General features: G+C 40.8%; 3 protein-coding genes across 3 annotated transcripts in view; 1 reads left to right on the forward strand and 2 right to left on the reverse strand.

Annotated features, from left to right (window-relative positions):
* The first annotated feature begins 2802 nt into the window (after positions 1-2802).
* Positions 2803-7981, forward strand: LOC115364639 (uncharacterized). Its single transcript, XM_030059155.1, has 6 exons — positions 2803-2991; positions 4128-4270; positions 6366-6433; positions 6787-6915; positions 7114-7209; positions 7329-7981. The coding sequence occupies exons 1-6, from the start codon at positions 2881-2883 to the stop codon at positions 7409-7411; spliced, it is 630 nt and encodes a 209-aa protein (XP_029915015.1). The 5' UTR covers positions 2803-2880; the 3' UTR covers positions 7412-7981.
* A 3304-nt stretch (positions 7982-11285) lies between these two features.
* Positions 11286-13721, reverse strand: f2r (coagulation factor II (thrombin) receptor). The gene is made up of 2 exons (XM_030059210.1): positions 13571-13721; positions 11286-13005 (listed from the first exon to the last, which is right to left on the reverse strand). The coding sequence occupies exons 1-2, from the start codon at positions 13638-13640 to the stop codon at positions 11780-11782; spliced, it is 1296 nt and encodes a 431-aa protein (XP_029915070.1). The 5' UTR covers positions 13641-13721; the 3' UTR covers positions 11286-11779.
* Positions 13722-14055: 334 nt separating this feature from the next.
* Positions 14056-22224, reverse strand: part of iqgap2 (IQ motif containing GTPase activating protein 2) — a 41851-nt gene continuing 33682 nt past the window's right edge. The window contains exons 29-38 of the mRNA XM_030060520.1: positions 21859-22091; positions 20814-20946; positions 19892-19994; positions 19218-19359; positions 17176-17263; positions 16825-17037; positions 16523-16683; positions 16209-16352; positions 15293-15401; positions 14056-14807 (exon numbers count right to left, since the gene is read on the reverse strand). Coding sequence (XP_029916380.1) covers positions 14694-14807; positions 15293-15401; positions 16209-16352; positions 16523-16683; positions 16825-17037; positions 17176-17263; positions 19218-19359; positions 19892-19994; positions 20814-20946; positions 21859-22091 — 1440 coding nt within the window. The 3' untranslated portion in view covers positions 14056-14693. The remainder of the gene's footprint in view (positions 14808-15292; positions 15402-16208; positions 16353-16522; positions 16684-16824; positions 17038-17175; positions 17264-19217; positions 19360-19891; positions 19995-20813; positions 20947-21858; positions 22092-22224) is intronic.

Below are 22224 nucleotides of genomic sequence, written 5' to 3' on the forward strand. Positions count from 1 at the left end.
CCTCAAACTGCTGTCAGTGTACATCAATATAGAGTGACACTCATTCATGCACACAGCTGCTGTAGGATCAAGCGCAATACGGTGTGTATGAATCACATAAGCACACCTGTTTACATCCACCTTTCGAGCTGGAGTTTGTTGCAAAAACATATAACTCCATTTGTGTTTATTTCTATAAATCAGGGTTTTTTTTCCCAATCAATGAAACTAGTGAACTAGCAGGCTATACACAGGCAATATGGATTTTTGCAACAAAAGGGATTTTGTACTCAGAAAGTGTCTTATTTGATACGTTGCATATAATATCCATTTTATTATTATCATTATTATTATTATTCCTTTTCAAATCAAGTCAGGTCAGTTGGCTGATTCAATTTCCAGCCAAAAAGCAGATACTTCTGGGTTTCATCAACTGAATATGGACAAAATATATAATTTTTTGCTGATAAAGTTTTTGAATGACCTGGGGGTAAGTTGAACTTTGGGACATAGGTAATGATCAGCAACATTTGGTGGATATTTGATACAGTTTATTTGCATGGTGAAATAATAATGTCGGACTTGTTTGGCCTACCCCCTTCTAGAGAGAACAGAGCAGCACCCTGCAGCTGGGAGGGCTTCAGTCTCTTTCAGCAGGGCTGGTGTTTACTGGACACAGACACCTTGAACCCCAGTCCTCTTTTTGAACAACATCAACATGCTTTGTGCCATCATGATGTGGACACAATGTTAGGCTGGTTTTGTATTTAAATATGGTCGCCCTCTGTTAACCATCCCATATGGAAATCTGATATATGTGCTGATATGAAAACAACATATTGTCCATGTATTTGTATATATGTTACATACATGCCATATATTTGCCAATTATGAATGCATTTCATAATTTAACATGGACGCATATGCCATGTATGGATCTACTACATCTATTATTGAAACACAGGCACAATTTGAGAACAACCGTCAACTAAATACAGAACAACCGTCTCATTTACCAGCCACAAACTAACAACAAAGATCTGCAAACCCAGGAAACATGAAGTGTACTGTTCCATATGCCACCAATTTCAAAACGTGAAACCAACTTCTGCAGTGCTAATATGTGTCATTTCAACTATTAATGTGCCAAGTTTGAAGGATGCTTGTCTTTGAGAACTAGATGAGATGAGAACTAGATGTGGAATCATCAAGTGCAGCCAATGATGTCTTCTCCAAAATTCATACAGAATTTAATAAATAGCATTCTCTGCAGGTTTTCCTCATCTGGGACTTTTCATGTCGTGATCTCAGATGACACAGATATCCAGAGGGTGCTGAAACTCTCAGCAGCTGCTGGCTTGACCTCGCTGTCCCTACATGTGACAGTGCAGCTGTGAAAGTACGTCAGGCAAGCAGAATGTGAGACAACAGCCCGGTCCCCGAGGTCCTATTACAAATGTCCTGCTGAGGTGTGCTCGAGCAGGACCCTGAGGTGCTGCTGTGTAACTGACCCTGTACCGTGACCTGCCTGCGGATGACACAACAGAACAGAGACAGCCCTATGAGCATCTATAAAGTAACCCATTATCATCATCATTATTATTATTATTTTTTTTTTATGGTATCATAACAAAAGTATTCTTGGTAACTTTGTACTGTAGGTCAGATAAAGGAGTTAATCTCCTGAATGATCTCAGTGAGGAATTAAATATGAGCAACTTACTTGGATTTTAATTTTATGCTATTTGTTTTTTTCCCATAACATTTGTACTTCAGTATATTTGGTACTTGTTTATGAACTGTTATTTCTTTTCTTTTTCTTTTTTTTTTTTTTTTTTTGGCATCTGACTGCCTCTTCAACTCCACCATGGATGCGGGCATCCTTGGACGACATATTGTCTTTCGAAGGCTAAAACAGGCTCAGCTTTGAAGCTGGAAGATGTTGGTATCATATGAAACTAGACAACCTAAGGAATCTATTGACACCAAGTATGTCACTCAAGGTTGTCAGCAGGGGGCTAAATATTGCCTCAAAGTTAGGATACATTTTAATCATCTTGTGAAGCACTTGGCGACACTCTTTTGATAAGCACTTTGTAAACTAACATTATAGTTGTTATTATCAGTATTTTCAGTCACTGGTGCAGTGTCACCAATGACTTCTTGCTGCTGGAGGTACACAACTTGTCTGTGCACTATTTGCTTTAAAGAATGAAATGGAAAATGTGTTATGTAACCTTGTACCTGCCCTAAGGCATAGAAAAGTTACTTGAAGTTGAAGTGCCTGTGCAAAGAGCGGTGCACTCTGCTCATCCTCCCTCTGATGTCCTCTTGTCCTACCACAAAGACGTAAACATGTAAAGACAAAATAAAACTGGTTATGGCGAGATTTTAAAAGGTTCAAAGCAATTTCTGCTGTTTGAATGTTTGGGTCTGTGTGTGTGTGTGTGTGTGTGTGTCTTGAGGGTGTTTTTTATGTTTTCTTTGTGTGTGTGTGTGTGTGTGTGTGTGTCCCTGTGTAGGGGGGTATTCACATATTGAAAGATGCAGGGGTCTTGCTATTCAGTCTCTGCCAGCTGGCTGACCTGCTAGTGTTATGTAATAGGATGAAATAGGACACAAGCCCCTGCTGACTGATGTGAACAGAGCTGCTCCTTCCCTCCAGGAGGGGAGGTGTGTGTGTGTGTATTATGTGTGCACGCAACATTATGCAACACACACTTATGCAGCACAATATATGTATGTTTTTATATGTGTGTGTGTGTGTGTGTGTGTGTGTGTGTGTGTGTGTGTGGCCCAACCCACTGTGATGGAACACCTCCTCTGGTTCTTTTGAGGAGACTCTAGCTGGCAGGATCCCTGACATTAGCGCTGGTGTCTGGCTGCCTGCTGTCTCTCGTCATGGCTGCACAGCTTGTTGTCGCTCTGCTGGCTCTCACCTCCCTGGGTGCTGCATCTGAGCTGGACTGCAAGGAGCTGGTTAAACCCCTGGTGCTGGACAGCCACAGCCCTGTGAGTATCCATCACGTCTTCAGCACTGATCTTTGTTCTGGCTCGGTCATTTGCGCAGAGATTGTAACAGGCAGTGATGTGCATTATTTTACCTGAAAATGTTTTCTTGTTGTTGTTTTTTTGTTTGTTTGTTTGTTTGTTTGGTTGGTTGGTTGGTTGGTTGGTTGGTCCATTTTTTTGCTTACATATTATGTTACAACTCAAACGCCTCACAGTGTTGTGAAAATAGAGGCTTTTACCCTAATCCTACCAATTGGAGCACCCAGAGGTGTACCTCTTGTCATATTTCACATATCCAGCCATTCCTATTTTTCATGACTTTGTCATTCAGTTTGTTCCTAATGACTTAATATCACGGTTTTCTGTTTCTGTTTTAATTAGTGTTTTTTTTTTTGTTGTTGTTGTTGTTTTTTTGTTTTTTTTTAAATACCAATGTATTGGCATCCTGGAGAACCCCAGTTTTTGTGTGTGTGTGTGTGTGTGTGTGTGTGTGTGTGTGTTCTTTTTTTTATGACATTAATTAATGGTTTGAGATGAAACAAGTTAACATTTCATTATTATGATTGTCTCTTATAGTGGTATGCTCTTTGGATCTCTTGGAACACCTCTTGGTAGTCCTTGTATGTTAAATATGTTGGTAGGATGAGTGTCAACAGTGAAAATACATGTTCTGAAAAATCACATGCTGTATTTGGTTATTCACATTTTTTCCAAGGGAATACTTGCTGATCTCCTCATTTATTAATTTATTTATTTGTACTGCAACTGACACTTTCCTCTATACACTCTCCTAGAGGCTTTAGTAAAGTAAATGCGTCAGTGAAGGTCATTAGTACTGCTCTTTAAGGTACTTACTTAATAATAACTTTGTGTCTTCTAACCAGAAAAAAACTACAAATGTACATATAGCAAGTGCTATATTATATATGAATAGTTGGAATAGTACCCCACAGTTTCTGACAGAAAAATACCAATTTTGGGTAGCTTTTAACCAGAAGAAAATGCATCATACTAGTGGTGAAGGAATGATGGTCCCTTTGTAATACAATAAGATGCAGCCCCTGTGATCAAGGATCCAGTAACTGACTTGAGGAGTGAGCAGCTGTGTGCTTGTTCTGCTTCCATGTGATTGGCAGATCTATGGGAAATGGGTGCTGCATGTGGGGTCATGGGACCAGCCTGGCCTGAAGAGTGATCTGGCGACAGTGAAAAGCTCCTGGGTGGAGCTGTCGCCCTCCTCCGACCATGGAGTCATCACCCTCTACTGGGCAGACCGCCTGTAAGAGCACTGCTCACTAGTATTGATTAGTCCTGTGGTATTTAATATATGTTAATATATTGAAATATATGATAATATATGATGGTCTGGATGTTTTGTCACATATTCACTCATTCTCTTGCATATATAAAGAGTTAAAAAGCTTACTCCTCATTTAACCCTCCTGTCGTGTTCGCGGTCAAATCTGACCGGTGTACAAGTTTTCTCTCCAAAAAATGCAGTTAATTTCATCTGTTTGTCATGAGGTTCCATGACTTTGTTCACACATGGCATCTGAACACATAAAATAAATTTGGAGAATTTTTATTAATTTTTGAATGTTTTATTTAACTTGTATACACCCATCGTGTTCCCGGTCACAAATGACCGGTCATTAGAAATGAATTGGTAAGACTACAATTAGTGTATAAAATAGAGTTAAACACATTCCCACACTCCTTTCCCACACCCCAACATGCAGGTGTCTTTGAGCAGACACAGATGTGTGTGAACACACACACACACACACACACACACACACACACACACACACCTTATAACCCTTTCTGGCTTCCATGGCAACCCCCACGGGAAAGTATCTCTCAGACTTCTTTCCCACACCCCAACATGTAGGTGTCTTTGAGCAGGCACGCACACACACACACACACACACACACACCTTATACCCCTTTCTGGCTTCCATGGCAACCCCCACGGGAAAGTATCTCTCAGACTTCTTTCCCACACCCCAACATGTAGGTGTCTTTGAGCAGGCACACACACACACACACACACACACACACACACACACATGGACACAGACACACACACACACACACACACACACACACACACACACACACACACACACACCTTATAGCCCTTTCTGGCTTCCATGGCAACCCCCACAGGAAAGTATCTCTCAGACTTCTTTCCCACACCCCAACATGTAGGTGTCTTTGAGCAGGCACGCACACACACACACACACACACACACACCTTATACCCCTTTCTGGCTTCCATGGCAACCCCCACGGGAAAGTATCTCTCAGACTTCTTTCCCACACCCCAACATGTAGGTGTCTTTGAGCAGGCACACACACACACACACACACACACACACACACACACACACACACACACACACACACACATGGACACAGACACACACACACACACACACACACACACACACACACACACACACACACCTTATAGCCCTTTCTGGCTTCCATGGCAACCCCCACGGGAAAGTATCTCTCAGACTTCTTTCCCACACCCCAACATGTAGGTGTCTTTGAGCAGGCACACACACACACACACACACACACACACAAACACACACACACACACACACACACACACATGGACACAGACACACACAGACACACACAACTTTGCCCCTTTTTGGCTTCCATGGCAACCCTCACGGGAACCTACCACGGGAACTGCCAACACCTGACAGCAGGACCCAGCTGAAGTTGTGGTCACCTTTCGGTCCAAAAATGGTAATTTTTCCTGGACCTCATCCCCACCTGAGAGGAACAGTCAGCTTCCATGTGAAAATGTCATGAGGATGACTAGCTAAATCATAGTGGTCAATGTTGACGGGAACACAAAAGATGCTATTTTTTTGCCACTATTTAGAAAATTGAAATGTTTTCAAAACAGTGTCCTTGGAAAACATTGAAATGAAGTACTCTGTGATAAATACTACAATATGTTTCATCTGAGTATTTGTTATAGTCAAAATAATATCTATATAATGTTTTTTTCCCTAAAAAACGAATGGTATGATCTCAGGTAAATTAGGCCTACAGCACATACATAGCAAATAGAAGTTCAAAACTTGTCATTTTCACAAGAGCAGAAGTTGATAACAAGATCTAACACAACATTAGGTGATAATATGTATCATACTGGATTTATAATCAAATACAATGTAACCGGTCACATGTGACCGGGAACCTCATGAGTGTTAGCCCAAAATGAACAGAATAGGAGGGTTAAAGAAAGGTTGATGATTATATGTGCATATCAAAAGTTGATGCTGAATTTATTTATTTTTTTGTTTGTTTGATTTTGTTTTGTTTGTTTGTTTGTTTTTACATTGAAGACAAGAAGATAGATGCCTCCAGGGTACTGCTAATGCCACCATGTCAGGAATGACCAGTCATACCACCTGTATGTACTGAAAAATATTTATATTTATCTGATTGCATGTTGATTTACAGTGATTTATTAAAATCTATAATACCGCTGGTGGATGGATGCTTTTATCCAACTGACCGTCCAGAAGTGTGGGTGGAATCCAAGGGAAACAAATATCCAGATACTGGGTAACTGTGATATTTTGTGTTTGTTGTATTGACTAGTTTGTCTGTTTTCCACCAAAGATCCTCACAACCACTTAAACCAGATCAACAATAAAATGTGAATTTTCAGTCAAAAAACAGAACTGAATCCATACCTAGCACGAGCTCAGGTGTTGTGGGTGCATTCATCTGAGTGCCTTGTTATTCTGATTTGTTTTGCAGTTAATATCAATGGTCACACTTCATATCATGAGGGGAAATACTATGAGACCTGCGCTGACTGCCTGCTGTCTGAAGACACCACCCTCCTCCCTGACGGCGAGACAAAGGGCCGATATCTCTTCCTCTTTAGTAAGTCTGACCTTTGTTTACCTCAGTCATTCACTTGAGTGTGCCTATTCTACTCTGCTCTATTCTGTTCTATTCAAGAGTACAAGCGTATCAGATTGAAAATTCACTTACACCTATTAAGTGCTACTTATCACTGTTGCTCACCTCCTTCTTCTATTTTCCCTCCTTGCTCTTGTCATTCCTCTTCCTCCCCCACAGCGAGGACCGGAAACCTGGAGCCGTCTGAGTTAGAGACTTTCAAGAATCAGGCAGAATGTCTCAAATTCCTCCCCGAGTACTACTATGGAGGCACAGGTCAGTTGCCGTCATACTGCAGCATCTCTCTCATTTCTGATAGAATAATCAAAATGCAATGTTACGCTTTATCAGCATGCTGTGTCTTTCTCCGCTCTGTCATTTTGCTCCTGTCTCAGATCTATGTGAGGATGACCGTGAAACTGCAAAGCCTGCAGAGAACACAGAGAACGCTGAAACTACCGAGCCGACCACGCAGTAAGGCCGAGCCTGTCAGTGTCCTTGTCCCCGTGAATGGCTTCTACACACCCAAACAAACCGTGTTTAACAAATGCATAGTAGGTAGTAGAATTGTGCTATGATCTGCATGGCCTTTGGTGTAGTTCTGTGCTGTGGAACAAAACCTCTGATCTTGGGTCGTTCAGGTGGTTAGACAAGTTCAAGTCGTGCTGGTATAAAAGTCTGTAAAAAGTACTGTATTGACTGAAATGTGTTGTAACGTTACTGTGAGTTCCTGCCCAGCAAACTGTAAGACCTTTCATGATTTAATACAATAAAAGTGAAATCTGAAAAGCGCATGGCATGTTTTGGCAGACAGCGGCTGAAAAATCCACTTAAATGCATTTCAGTCTTTGTGAATTGTTGGATGTATAACTGGTTATTTTTAATCAGCTGTGTGAGTTAAATGAGAATAAGTGTTAATCTGCTTCTGTATTGTGTTCTCTATATAGAGAGCAGGTGGCTCTCCTGCCGGCTCCTCTTGTATTGCTATGTATTCTTTTTTTTATTATTATTATTTCCTAATAAACCTGTCTTCCCATGCATGAAAATGCCTGAAGTTTGGTACATAGCTTCATTCCCATACCAAATGGCACCCACCAAATTTTTGGGGCAAATTAGTAGTCACAGATAGTATATTTTAAAACATATATATATATATTTAAAAAAAAAAAAATCACTAAAAAAAAAAAAAAAAAAACAATGCTACAGATCTGACAAAACATTTTGAACTCTGGTACTAGTGGTTGCATGAAGACACAAAAGACGTTTTTAGTAAAACTGTCAAAATAAGTGTTACTAGAGCCACAAATCACACGAAAAATGCTACAAAGCATCTTTACACCTGCACAAATAAAATTATTGTGGGATTTTTCATGTGATCAAAAATTGCCCACAGTGCATGAAGTACCTAACTGCCACCGCACACTGCCTCTGTAATCTGACTTGACTCCCAGCTTACACGATGGCCAGTCTTCATGTGAAAACTTACAAAAAAAGTTGCTGTAATAGGCAAAAATCTCACAACTCTACAACAAAAAAATCATTTTAAAAATTATTTGGATTCCATTCTTGTGAGAGACATTATAAGAGAAAATAGAGCTTCTGTAATGATTAGTTTTGGGGTTATGAAGCATTTAGTTTTTGTTGGAAAAAAAAAAAAAAAATTAGAGATATTTTTAAGTTGTCTTGATAAAGAATGCAGTGGTTATCCTGCAGCCTGATGGTTGCTTTTACTTTAATTGCTTTACTTACTTTCCTTACTGATGTCATGTACACCTGCAGCCATTCTTATTGAAACTAGCATTCAAGCTGGCCAAATTAATGGCTGCCTCCAGTTCTAATTTACTGTTGCTTTTTTTTCTTCCCTAATTCAGAAAAAATGGTGGCCATCTGATTTCTGTCTCTGCATTGAAACATTTCTTTATCCCTTTTCAAATACGACACACTCAAATGACTCATACCTTCAGACTACACGGTCTATCAAAAACACAGCTCCTGTGAAATACAATTAAGTTCCCAGAAACACAAACAAAGACTTTTTGCCGGGTAACATCTCCAGGAAGGGGAGAAAGAAGACATCAAAATGTGAAACTGTGCCCCCCTAACCACAAGAGGTCCACAGAGCAACCTTTGATCCTCTGTGAGAAAGGCTGCCTCAGGGCCCTTCGAAACGCGTCTACAGCCAAAAACAAGGCTTGGCCTTGAGCCGGGTTCATTCAGGGCAGCAGCAAGGGCGATGCAGGACTAGGCCAGACTGTGGAGCAGGCCATTCAGTGCTGAGTAAAAGAAATCTGCATGGCTCTGCGTGGTCATTTTTAAGACCTTCATTGGTGCATTTGAGCATGTAAAGAATCCCCTCCTCCCCCCCATATTAGCAGTTGCACAACAGCGGTTTTGTTTGAAACACCAGGGGGACAATGAATCAGCATTAGAGCTTTTCTGATGCAGCCTCAGCAACATCCTCCGCAGTGCCACCGCTCGCTCCCTCTCGCTCTTCATCTCTCGCCCTGATCATGGCTCTCTGTGTCGTCGTGTCACTGTTGGCTCTCACTTCCCTCAGTGCTGCATCTGCACCTGACTGTAAGGACTTAGTCAAACCTTTTATACCAGAGGACCCTAAACTGGTAAGTTGTGCTCACACTCTTTTGTAAAAAAAAAAAAAAAAAGTTTTATTTGCTTTTTGATGAACACTAAAAAAAAATTGTGCATAATGTTAATAAATCTGCTATATTCAATTGAACATTTTGTGTTTGTAAGCTTCTCAGAATTTTTCTTTCAATGGGAAAAAAAGCCTTTTTCTCTTTGATGTGCAGGTGTTTGGAAAATGGGTGTATGTGATGGGCTCTGGTGACCCTAAGCCTTATCACAAAGCCCTGGAGTCTCTAAAAAGCTCCTGGATAGACCTGTCTCCCACTTTGGACAGCCAGATTGTGCTTTTGCGTTGGGGAGATTACTGCTTGTAAGTCTGGTGAATTTAGTTTATACCAGTAGATGTTAAATGACCCATATATAAAAAATTAATAAATAATTGCACTATCGTATATTTGATTACTCGTGTCTTTCAGTAATCGGTGTATCCTGGGTGAAGCAAATGCAACAGTATTGGGACTTGCCACCACATTTCGCAGTAAGTGAGCATCAGAATACGACATAGAGCGTAAAAAAAGAACAAGAAAAAAACATAAAATGGAGTAGCTAATGTCTGCTATTGAATGGATGAGTAGATGTGACATTGGCTTATGCACAAATAGAACCTTTAACTGAATTAAAAATATTGAGATATTCAAAACTGAAACCAAAAGACATAATATAACAATTCAATCTCTTTGCTGTCTGCTTGCAAAGAAAACCTGTCAGATCACAAAGGCCACATTCTGCAGACCTGCTCTGACTGCCTGCTGTGGACAGACACCTTTCGGAACGGGGACGTCACTGGGCGGTACCTCATGCAGTTCAGTAAGTCCTGTCCAAGTTCCTCCAGTCATAATATTTCAGGGTCAGGCATTCAAACATATATACTCCCCTCACACTGTATCATACTCATTAAGTTTTTAATTCTCCTTTCCCTCTAAGCGAGAACAGGAAAAATTGATCCCAAAGATGTAGAAATTTTCAAGAAACAGGTTGGGTGTCTGAACTTTCCAGAGAACTTCCACAGCTATGATGGGAAAACAGGTCAGTAGCTCTATTTTCTCCTCTCCTTACTACCCCTTTCCTGTTGTATCATTTTAGCTAAAACCACAGCCTCACTTACATGATACAACCTAGATCCTTACTGGCATCAAGACCACAAGTTGACGACCACAAGTTACACAAGTAACCACAAGGTGGTGATGATGTGTTTTGCAACGTTACATTCACCACCACAGAGAATTTAATCATATGTGGAGCAATGGCATACAGCATGCTCACAGTCAGGAAATGGCAATGGAGCAAACATCCTCCCTGATATCAGGGGAGCGGGCTGGCATGCATCACAATCCTATTTGCATTCTTCAACTCTTCCCTTTCATTTTAACCCTTTTTCCCCCCCTGTGTTTTAGAGCTGTGCCCAGACAACAAGGAGAGTACAGAGTGAGCAAGAAAAAGAGGCTGAAGATGCGTGAATGCTAGTGTTCAGTAAAATAAATTCTCTAGGTTTGCTGTGACTGCATTATATCGACTCAAGTACCAATTATTGTATGCTTTTTGCATTTTCAGTATCATGTACACACATATTTGGCCTCATGAATGCCAAAAATCCAAGTAATTAATAACTACATTCAACGTGTTTTCTTTACAGTATGTGTATATTTACTTGGTAAAAAAAAAAAAAAAAAAAAATACTTACAGTTCATGACATATTGCATTATGAAACAAGACCAAAATGTTTAATACATTAGATGTAATTTTTCTCATGAATAAACCTTAGTATTGTACACTAACTGCTTAACTCTCATAATTCATTCGAAACAAACAATGGGAAAGAATGGCAGATCAATTTCACAAAGGCCACAGTGAAATTAGTCTGTACTGATGCAGATGGTTATATGATGGCTAAAATGTATGATTACAGAATAACTAAAAGCAAACTTTTGTTTATGTAAACAATGATAAAAATAAAAGTTGATGCATAAGTGCAAAGAATTCCACAAAAACCAACATTTTTCCAAACCAACTACATATCTGGAATAGGTTTTGTTGTTGTTGTTGTTTTTCAAATTTCTTTTGAGTCAACCAAAGCCATTTTGTCCAGCATGATCCAAATCCATTTTGACTGGGATGGCTGATAAATGTAGATGCGCCAGTTTGATGAAGCTCCAAGCTCAACACTAAGTCCCACTCTCTGCTGGTCCCTCTGCCCATGTGCTTAAGCCACCAGCCTCCTGTAATGACTCCCGAGGGCTGTTTGAAGGCTCTCCATCTTGCTTGACTTGGTGCTATCCGTCCGCCCGCTGGTTCTTGTGCTTCCTGTTTCTGAGCTGCTCTCCGGCCCTGGCAGCAACCTGCATCCTAACAATGCTGCCACCTGCTTCTGGCACTGAGAGGAGCCAAAGTAATAGATGACAGGATCCAGACAGCAGCTCAGGCTGCCTACACACATGGACAGCAGGTAGGCCTGGTAGGAGTTGTCACTGCCCTTGTGGGCCACCTGAACATAATGAACCATGAGGATGACGTTAGTGGGCATGAAGCAGGCCACAAACACCACCAGCACAGCCACAGCCATCACCACTGCCCGGGTCTTCTTGGAGCGGTTCTCCACATTGGCTGCAGCCAGGGCCTGGACGATGCGCACGTAACACACAGCAGTGAAGATCAGAGGGATGAAAAAGAAAACAGCAGAGTAGATGGGGAAGAAGTAAAGGTAGTAAGCCCGTAGTTTGTCCACATCCTGCACATCATGGCAGGTGGTGATACCCAGGTCCGGCAGATGGATGGTCTGCCCTGAGATCAGCAGTGGCGTCACCCCGCCGAGGGCGAGCAGCCACATGGCAGCACACACAGCAGAGGCAGTGTGAGGGCTGCGCCATGTCAGAGAGTCTATGGGGTAAACCACGGCCAGGAACCGGTCTATACTGATACACATCATGAGCAGGACAGAGCAATACATGTTGCAGTAGAAGGCAGCTGTGACAACTCTGCACATGAACGCCCCATAGATCCAGTTGTTGCCATGGAAATGGTAGGCAATCTTGAAGGGAAGGAGCAAGCCAAACACGAGGTCAGCACAGGCCAGGTTCAACATGTAGATCACCGCTGGTTTCCTGGGACGGATCCGACGCACAAACATCACCAAGGCCGCAAGGTTGAGGGGCACGCTGATGATGAAGACAAAGGTGTAAATGGTCGGGACGAAAGCGGTTGCCAGGCGACCCTGGAGGAAGCCTTTGGCCTCATCTGAGACATAATAGTGCTTCTTGGTAGGCCGGTGTGGGCCATGGTGCCTGTGCTGCTTCACTGGCTCCTGCTCCATCCCTGAGCCGTCCCAGTTCTCCCTCATGCTGTCCACCACAGACAGCTCAAGGTAGTCAATTGGCTCATCAGTCACCACGACATAGTGACCAGAGAAAGTCCTCAGGGAGGGCCCTGTGTCTGAGGAAATAACGGGAGACAGAGCAGATACAGTGAGTGCTTTAATGTTTTATTTTGTTTTTTCACTGGGACATTTAAAAGATCACCAAACAATAAAATATCTGTGGGAGCAGTGACTGACAAACTCAGCTGTCAATTGCTTAGAAATTTGGATATAAGAGGGGAAATGTGCTGCCAAACTGCTGATAGGTTCAATTAGAAAGTCATTAATTTTGTAAAGCCCTGGCATGTCATGAAAAAGCACTTGTGCAATTAACAGCGCGTCTATAGCGTAAATATTAGGCAACACAAATTGCGGCAGCTTTTTCATAGAGCGATGCCACCTCTATCATTTTAAATCAAAAGTACAATAGGATATCAAATGCCTGGATTCCATATCAATTTAACATGTAGGCCTGATTAAAAGTGTGCACATAACTTCAGGCACACACAGCAAAGCGTCAAACTAACCACTAGGTTTAGTATTTTTTCCATCATAAATTACACGCTGATGAGACGGGTGCTAATGAGCCTGCAACGTTAAGACTAACAATTAAACAATTACACAATTAAGCAGTCAGCTTACCATTTTTGGAGCCAAATCCTGAGCACTGAAGTGAAAATACTACTAATAATCCTACCGATGAGTAAATCATAGCTGAGTGCTATTTTTATCCTTATAGTAAATATCAAAAACCTAATAAAAATATTATCTGGTTGCCACAAGAGTCTCTGAAGTGTTCTCCGCCAGCAGGAGACACACTATAATGATTATAGGCTCGGATTCTCCGCCTTCTGCTCACTTCACAGTCCCTCTCCACCCCAGTACAAGGAAATGAATTATTACTTCTGACCTTAACTTTGGTCACAGTCGGGTGGAAAAAAAAAAATCCCCTCAAATAAAGGGTTGGCACGCAGAACAGAAAAAGCAATAACTGTTAAGAGAATAATATGCTGAAAGATAACATGCTGGAGATGAGAGTGGATTAATGAAGAAAAAGCAGCACACAATTATGGACATTTGTAATTTATTAAGCACCTTGTTAAAACATTGGAAATTGCTTCATTGTGAATTGTTCATTTATATTTTGATAGTACATCTTTTATTTAAAAAAAAAAATCGGCTTTTGTAGTTTTTTAAAAAAATGTTGTTGTTTTTTTTTTTTTTTAAAGGTTTTCTGAATTAAAAAGGCACTGGTAGACTACTGTATCTCAGATGTCCATTCAGGCTAGCTGGGCAGCAGTGTTATATCCAGACTCCCATGAGACAGCACTGCATTGTTGGAGAGTCCATCAAAGCTTTGAAGTTGTTTTTTTTTTCTTCATACAGGATGACAATGACAATGTGTTTCCTTCAGTATCTTATACATATAAACATGAATTCTATTAGAATATAATTCTTAAAAATATACTCCATTTACAATCACCCTGTGGGAAAAACAAACAGAACAAATAGATTTAATTAGACAATACAATAAACAATTTCACTTTTCATTTTGGTGTAATAAGATCAATTGAATGATAATCATATGAAACAAAACATTCTTTGCAGTCCACTAGGCTGTTGTGCTAATACTTGCACAATTCAATCTTTTCCACATATAAAGAATTTCTTTCACAATCTCTGCGCTGTCAGAAGGCACAACGTTTTCAAAAACACCCTCCACTCTTGTTGATTCACTTTGTTCCTCGCTCTTCACTTTTCTCTTTCACTTCCCATAGAATTTCTTGTTGAGAAGGAAGATGAGCAGGTTTACGTTCACTTTTGCCTTGTCAAACATCTTCATGACAGCCACTCCTTCGTACTGCAGCTGAAGAAGATCCTGAAGACACAAAATCCCACAGATATGATCTCAGTGTCAAATAACCTATGGTCCTAATTTGCGAGGCTGGGAGAAAACCTAACTAATAAACTCAAAATACAGTGCAGTTGAAAGTCATGGCGGTTTTGTATTATCATCATTGTGGTAGCTGAACTGCAGTCTTGAGTAAATGTTTCCTTTCAAAATGCGGCCCAAGCTGTACAACAGTACATAAGATATTTGGACCTACATAAAATGCCATCATTTCATTCTTCTATATTCAAAATAATTCTTCTATACTCAAAAATGCAGAGATATGAACACCATTACAAGTATGTTTATTGCGGAAATCTTTTTGACAAAAATTGAAAACAGTCGCTTTATTTTCATTACATTTTCTGCTACGAGTGCAATAACGGGAACAGGAAATTTAACTCTATCAGCAGGATTTACTTGTTAAGTGAGGCACAGCTTGTGAAAATATAATACACAAGGGAAGCATATACCTGGAAATGAAGCTGAACCTTTTCCATCTCAACTCCCATAAACTTGGCTTTCACCTCAAAATCCCCAACTTCCTCACTGGGTGAAATGTCAAACATGACATTTTTGAACCTGAGAGGAAAAAAGACAATACCATGAGACAAAGTCATGAAAAAAGTGAGAGCACAGGACATGGAAAAAGACCGACGTTATCACGTACATTAGTCCTGTTATTCTAGGACACCAAATTCCATATGGGAGTTGATTTTGGCATCGTACATCATACTTTGGAGAAACTGAAATTGGGATTCCAGTCAACAACTGATGCTGACTGCTAACTTTGCCTTCTATCATAGATTTGGACTGTATCTGAACTGAATTTGTCTGAAGAGGAAACAATGTTTGTTTATTATCTAAATGGCAATGCTGGTGCTTCTTACATGGAAGCACCAGCATTGATCAAACTATGGCCAGCTGATGGATTAAATCCACTGGCTGCATTAAGCTCTGTATAGTCACATGTTTGCTGCACTGGTTGGAAACAGATTCTTTGTTATTTGGCCATGATATATAGGCAGTTTTTGAGGCAGTGATGAAGGGTGATCTCACTTGCAATAGGTAAAAGAGACACAAATTAATAACAGAGCGGAATGTAAGGAATAACAAATTATTAAATTATTAAAGCAATACTGTTGGTCACAGGTGTTGGCAAAATTGGTTATCTACACTGTCAATCTTTTGCATCATAGCCTGACAATTATACCACATGTAGTGAATATCTTATTGTTATGTACAAAATTAGAAGGATTTCCCAAAAGCCTCCCAAAAGCCTAAAAGTTGAACTTAGTCTCACATCAAAGGTACAAAGCAGCTGTAAAAGATTTTTGGGACACCCAGCCCTTTATGGCAGCTATCCAAGCAGCAATCACCCAGACTCACTGGTTTGTCTGCAGTCCCTCAATCTCCAGGATGACTCCCTTCTCATGCAGCCTGGCGCCTGTGTACTTCAGAGACTGCTGCTTCCACTTCTTACTGCCCTTCTCTTCTCCTTTACTGTCCAGTTTGATAGACCTGCGTGAATTTCTGGGCACAAACAACACAGAAGGTAATCTGTATGGAAAAGTCTAATTACATCCTGACCTATCTATCAGTGCAAAAAATGCCAGTAACTGAGAACATCATGTACAGTGAAGGAGCGTCTGTTGAAAAACACACAGGGTAGGTAAAACGAGAGAGATGTAGGTAAAACTCACTTTCGGTTGAGATTATCCAGACAGGTTTTGATGTAGGTGTCATAATAGTTCATTTGTTCCTGGTAGAAGGCTGCCTTGGAGTTCAACGCAGTCAGTGTCTGCTGGAGCTTCAAGAGCTCTGCTTTCCTCCTCTGTCTGTAGCGTCTTTGGTAGCGGATGTCCTGCCAATCACACCTTTTGGGTTAACATCCGCAAAATTGGAGGCTTAACCAACCAAAGTGGATGCCGACAGCACTGGGAGCAAGCCATCTGTCTACATGTATTGTATGTTAGTGCACTGGGTATGAAAGCTGCATGTATACCTTTGATATATCATTGATGAGGTCCTGGTACTTGTTATTTGCAGTGACGACACCAGCCTGCTCCAGCGTACGCAGGTTCCTGAGGATCTTCCTCTTCTTCTGCTCCAGAGGCAGCTGGCTGTCCTCCAGCACTGCCGGGCTGCTCTTCAGCCCCTCTGGCGTCTGAGCGTCCTGGACTGCACGGCGCTCTACAATCTTGGCATGCTCAGACTCCTTAACAGAGAAAATCAGATACATACACAAAACTGTTGACACTGTTAAAGCTGTGAACAGTTTCACTGCATACCTCCCTCTGACATAGGAGCATCGATGGGCATGTAAAAATGCAAACACAGCTAATGATAGTATCACCTGCAGGGCAGTGGCCGATGTCTCCAGAATCTCAGGCAGAGTCTCTCCAGACTGGATCCGGATCACATCCACAATAAGCTTCTTAGTCCTGACACACACACACACACACACACACACACACACACACACACACACACACACACACACACAGGATTGTCATTGCTCGTTATCATAAGATAAAAATCAGTGTTTTACAGTATATTCTAATATTACACATTATGCTAAGTCCAAAAACCAACAATTTAAATTTTGTTTTTGTTTTAAAAAGCATTGTTGCACAATCTAATATCTGAATGTATGAGCATGCAAACATTTTCTAATGAAAAGGAAAAATGAAAAATTAACAGATGTCTTCTTGTTACTTACTGGTGACAATGTTAACATTTAGAAATTTGTTAGTATGACTTGCTTTACATCACCAGATCATTTAAAAATATCAAAACAGTGTTCAGAAATCAATTTTCCATATCAAAATTTAAGAATTATTTCCCACCTTCATTCACAAAAACATCTATTTTCTTCAAGAAACACTTCACTTTCCCCAATCACATCTATGATCCAGTTGTAGCACGTTAAAAATCACTCTTCTAACAGTACCTTGAAAATACAGAATCAACTTTTATTGAATTTCTAACAATGCTACAGTCAAGTGAAAACACTGAGTCAATGTGACTGTTGAGTACAGTAGACCCTTTTCACAGCAGCCATTTCAACATGAAATGGCAGGATAAACACAGGTGCTACTAATGACATTAATTACATTTGGCTCCAACAGAGCCAGGCCCTCGTGTTGTGCAATGTGGGCCCACCGGAAAGATTCATAATTATAAATAAGTACACATAATTAATGTCATTAGTAACACCTGTGTTTACCCTGACTTTTCATGTCAAAATGGCTGTTGTGAAAAAGGTCTATGACATTTGTATTGTTAAATACTGACATCAAAGCATTCTGAGACATTATTATTGTTGCTATGCCCCTGTGCAGCCCTCTGTACTCCCACTGGCCTTGCAGTGTCTTGCAACAGTCTCTGGGTGGTGCATGGGCTAAAATGGGTGAACTGTCCTCACCTGAGAAGGTGTGGATAAAAGGCAGGGAACCTGTCTCCTGAGAAAAGCTGCACTCTCACCACGCTCTAGAGGCTGGTGCTCACTGGTACTTCTCCCCTACATTTTAACTTAAGTTATTTATTTACTGGAAAAATACAGCTATTTTTGTAGACTCTGACGTCTGCCTCCATTTCATGTTGTGGCCCACAAGCTTGGGTCGCAACATCATGGGTAATGCAAACTTCTCTCTTCAGTCTTTTCCGTCACACTCTGAGACTATCTTTGCAAATATATCCTGAATGTACAGAACAAAACACATTTTGAAACACAGATTTAACTGTTGGATCACTGGAAAGAATTAAAGAGGTTGGTATTGGTAACTACTGATGTAGGCTATAAACACACAGACTAAACTGGTTAAAAGTGACAGCCATGACTGACATCTTATGAAATGGTGACAACATTTTCTCCATATAGCCTACTATAGGCTTTGACATACACATTTATGATCGTTACACTTAAAATAAATATCCTGTATGCCAGCAGAGCAGCTAGGGTCCTCTTTCCAATACAATCGTTTCAGATCCTGCAAGGAACTTGGATACATCTTTATGGCTAAGATAACCCTGACCACCAAACCTCTTCCTGCTTTGACAGGAAGTGATAGAGGAGCAGGAAAGACAACAGTGGCATGACACTGAGCAACAACCCCCTAGACACATACACTGAGTGTCCAGAAGGGTTAAGTACAAAGCCTCACACAGCATTTATGAATTGTTATTTCTGGCTTCTACTTTTTCCTCTGTATCAGAACTTCTTTTTACTCTATATCAGCACTTCTTAATAAGTCTGATTCAGAGGGATACATTTCAATGCAAACATATCAACATATTGTACCACTTGTGGGTTGGTGCATCATTGTTCTATCGTTTTGAATTAGCTTCTTAGCTTTTCTTGCAGACTGATTTTTGACTCAACTGCCCCCATCTTACTTTGTCATGAGAGTCTTTGTGTCCTTGTCATCCCCTTCCAGCAGCTCAAACTTGCTGGTTAGGGTGAGAGAGATCTCAGTCTTTGCTAGTTGGTTCAGGGTGGTCTCCCTATTGGGGTCGTTTGGGTCCACAGCTCCTTCACCTGAAATTAATTAATAACGCAGGAAAAGCATTAAAACAGCTATAGCAAACTTGTTATTGACTTAATGAGGTGAATGGCAAACAATTCGACTTTAAGTTGCATTAAGGTTATTTAGAGCCCTTAATAACTTTTATAGTCAGGCTCACAGTTTATAGACTCAAAAGCAATAACTAATAAAAGATTCATTTAGGCAGGAGTAGAATGACAGTTAGAGATGTGGGCTTTTGAAAGGAAGCGGGGTGGTTTGAATCCTGACTCCAGCTGGGAAAGTCTAAGTGAGGAAAGTCACTAATGTGCTCTCCTCCCTCAACAGCTAATGTCAAAGAGCCCTTAGGCATGTCGCTTAACCCCCAGCTGCTTAGATCCCTGCGGTTCTGCTGTGAAGCCTAAAGGTGTGAACACATTTAGAGCTACACATGTGAGGCAGAGTGTAGCTGAAAAAGAGCATTTGATCTGAGCAACCCGTCAGTGGATAACTACGGGACTCTGAGTAAGAGTGTGTGTGTGTGTGTGTGTGTGTGTGTGTGAGTACCGAGGAGCGCCTCTACATCAGGGGCATCTCCCAGGTCTTGAAGAAGTTCATGCAGCAGGTCATTGTGATCGGGGGAGATGGCCTCTAGATGCTCCAACAGCAGCTAAGCAATCACAGACAGATTGCATGATCAATTTAAAAATAACTGATGTATTTACGCCTCTAGCAAAAGTTAAAACATTCAAACCATTTAGGAATATTCAGACAAATTGAAACAGCATTGATATGAATTTATGTGATTCCCATGCTACATATGTACACACTAAACAGTCTCTTTTACATATCAAACACAACCAGCAAGGAAATGATAAAATCTGCACTGCTACATGCAAAATGGAGGGCGAGAGAACATCTAACCCAAAGTTATGTGCATGTCATGTCCACTATCTACGTTAGTCCAGAGTGACACTGATGACCCAAAAAAAACACATCTGCCTTAAAACAACTGACATCCTCAGCTGGCCGGGAGATGTGTGTTCTCATCACTACTCGTGTTCATAGGAAGTGGTCTTGAAATAGGAGAAAACCAAGAGAGGGGAAGATAAAGAAACAATGTGACTGCAAAATAGTGGTCAAGAAAGAATGGTAAAGACACAAGAAATGAAGATGTAACAGGGGATAGAAAATATATATATAAAAAAACAGAAAAATAGACAGGGGGAAAGAGAGCCACATTCCCAGTTGTAAAGAGGGTCAAATCTAGGCTGGTTGTGAATAAATCACAGATCAATGCAGAAGTCATTCTTTGTACAGTATGTACAATTACATGTTTACTTACATGCAATTACATGTTACTTTTTTTTTTTTTTTTTTTTTTGACTGAATATACCCTGCACATTAATCTGCATGGAATCTGAAAGATGGTGTTAATCTGGTTCAATATGGTAAAAACAGGCTGGGGACACGTCTTGTTTGGGTTTACCGAGTGGGTATTGATGATCTCCTCTATTGAGATGTAGATGATAGGTTTGCTCAGGGTCACCATGTCCGAGTATTCATCGATGTTAAATTTCTCCTCAGGTTCAGGGACGTCACAGGCTGCCTGGAAAAATACCCTGGAGGAAAACAATGATAGAAAAATAGCAGTTTTTACTCTCCAAAGCACACTTGATTGAGCTCATGTCCACAAAGACATGAGAAGCTGTTATATCAACCCTGTTCAAAAAGTTAACAGGTTGTTCTTCAACTTGGGCAAAATTTCCCACACTGAATTGTTTCCAGAGAGTGGGCTCCCACCTTCTTCATTTCAAATTTTTTCCACCACTTATGAAACATTTCTTGCTACTGTTTCCAGAAAATGGTCTAAAATTTCTTTGTATTTCCAGTAACGAGTCATTAGTTGTGGGGAAGACAATTCTCGGAAAGCAAATGTTCCCAAAAACACTCACACATATGCTCACATAACCCACACCCTCTCATATTTGTGAGTTTGCACAAGCTGACGGGAGGTCAGGATATCTGAGTGAAGAAACATCTCCGAGCTGCTGACACAACACTTTAACAAAGGAGCATCTTCCTCTTTCACGGCTACCTCTACCCCATCATGTCAGCTCAACCTGCTCCTGACCTCACTGGGGAAACAGGTTTATCAGCAGGGCTGACCTTATCTCATCCTCTTGGCTTTTTTATTTGATGGAAATTTTCTTGTTGCATGCAAGCCATCCTCAGGAGAGATGTTTCTGAGTGAGGTTTCCAAAAATCAGAGAACACTGGCTCATATATACCAAACAAAGCTTTCAGAAGAAAACTGCAAGAATTGCCCCCTGATATTTTTCTTCATTGCACATGTGTCAGCATGAAGATGCATTGTATGAAGCACTGGTTCACACCACACACAGTTAAGATGTTGTGGAAGATTTAAACTAAACTGTTAGATAATTTCAAATGTTACTGCATAATGTGTTTACCAGCTATCATAAGCATGCAGAGCACATTTTTTTATATAACTGTATTGCTCCTTTACTCACCTAAACTTCTGATAAGTCTGTGATATGTAGCTGTTCATTGGTGTCATGTGTGCATTCTCTCCCTCAAACAGCTTATTGGCAGCAGAGTGCTGGAGCACCTTGGCCACAGATCCCAGATTACGGCGCTGGTCTGGGTGAAGCTGACCTCCTGCCGACATGTCGATGATGTCAAATCCATCAGGAGCCACAATGGCTGGGTTCATGTAGCGGTAGTACACCAAGTTTCCTACAATCTGGCAAAAAGACACAGCCAATGAATATTTAAACATTTTCTGAAATTAATTTACATAAAGGCCATAACCTCACTGTACTTTACTACACCAAAACATGTGAGGAGGAATCCGTGGATACGGGCTGAACACACTG

This window comes from Myripristis murdjan, chromosome 9 (genome assembly GCF_902150065.1).
Source record: "Myripristis murdjan chromosome 9, fMyrMur1.1, whole genome shotgun sequence".
Lineage (NCBI taxonomy): Eukaryota > Metazoa > Chordata > Actinopteri > Holocentriformes > Holocentridae > Myripristis > Myripristis murdjan.

Excerpts from the sequence above, each read along its gene's own strand:
- LOC115364639 (XM_030059155.1), top strand. The coding sequence starts at position 2,881 with ATGGCTGCACAGCTTGTTGTCGCTCTGCTGGCTCTCACCTCCCTGGGT. Across the intron at positions 6,916-7,113 it reads CCGATATCTCTTCCTCTTTA|CGAGGACCGGAAACCTGGAG; the intron begins GTAAGTCTGACC and ends CCTCCCCCACAG. Across the intron at positions 7,210-7,328 it reads GTACTACTATGGAGGCACAG|ATCTATGTGAGGATGACCGT; the intron begins GTCAGTTGCCGT and ends CTCCTGTCTCAG.
- f2r (XM_030059210.1), bottom strand. The coding sequence starts at position 13,640 with ATGATTTACTCATCGGTAGGATTATTAGTAGTATTTTCACTTCAGTGC. Across the intron at positions 13,006-13,570 it reads AGGATTTGGCTCCAAAAATG|ACACAGGGCCCTCCCTGAGG; the intron begins GTAAGCTGACTG and ends TTATTTCCTCAG.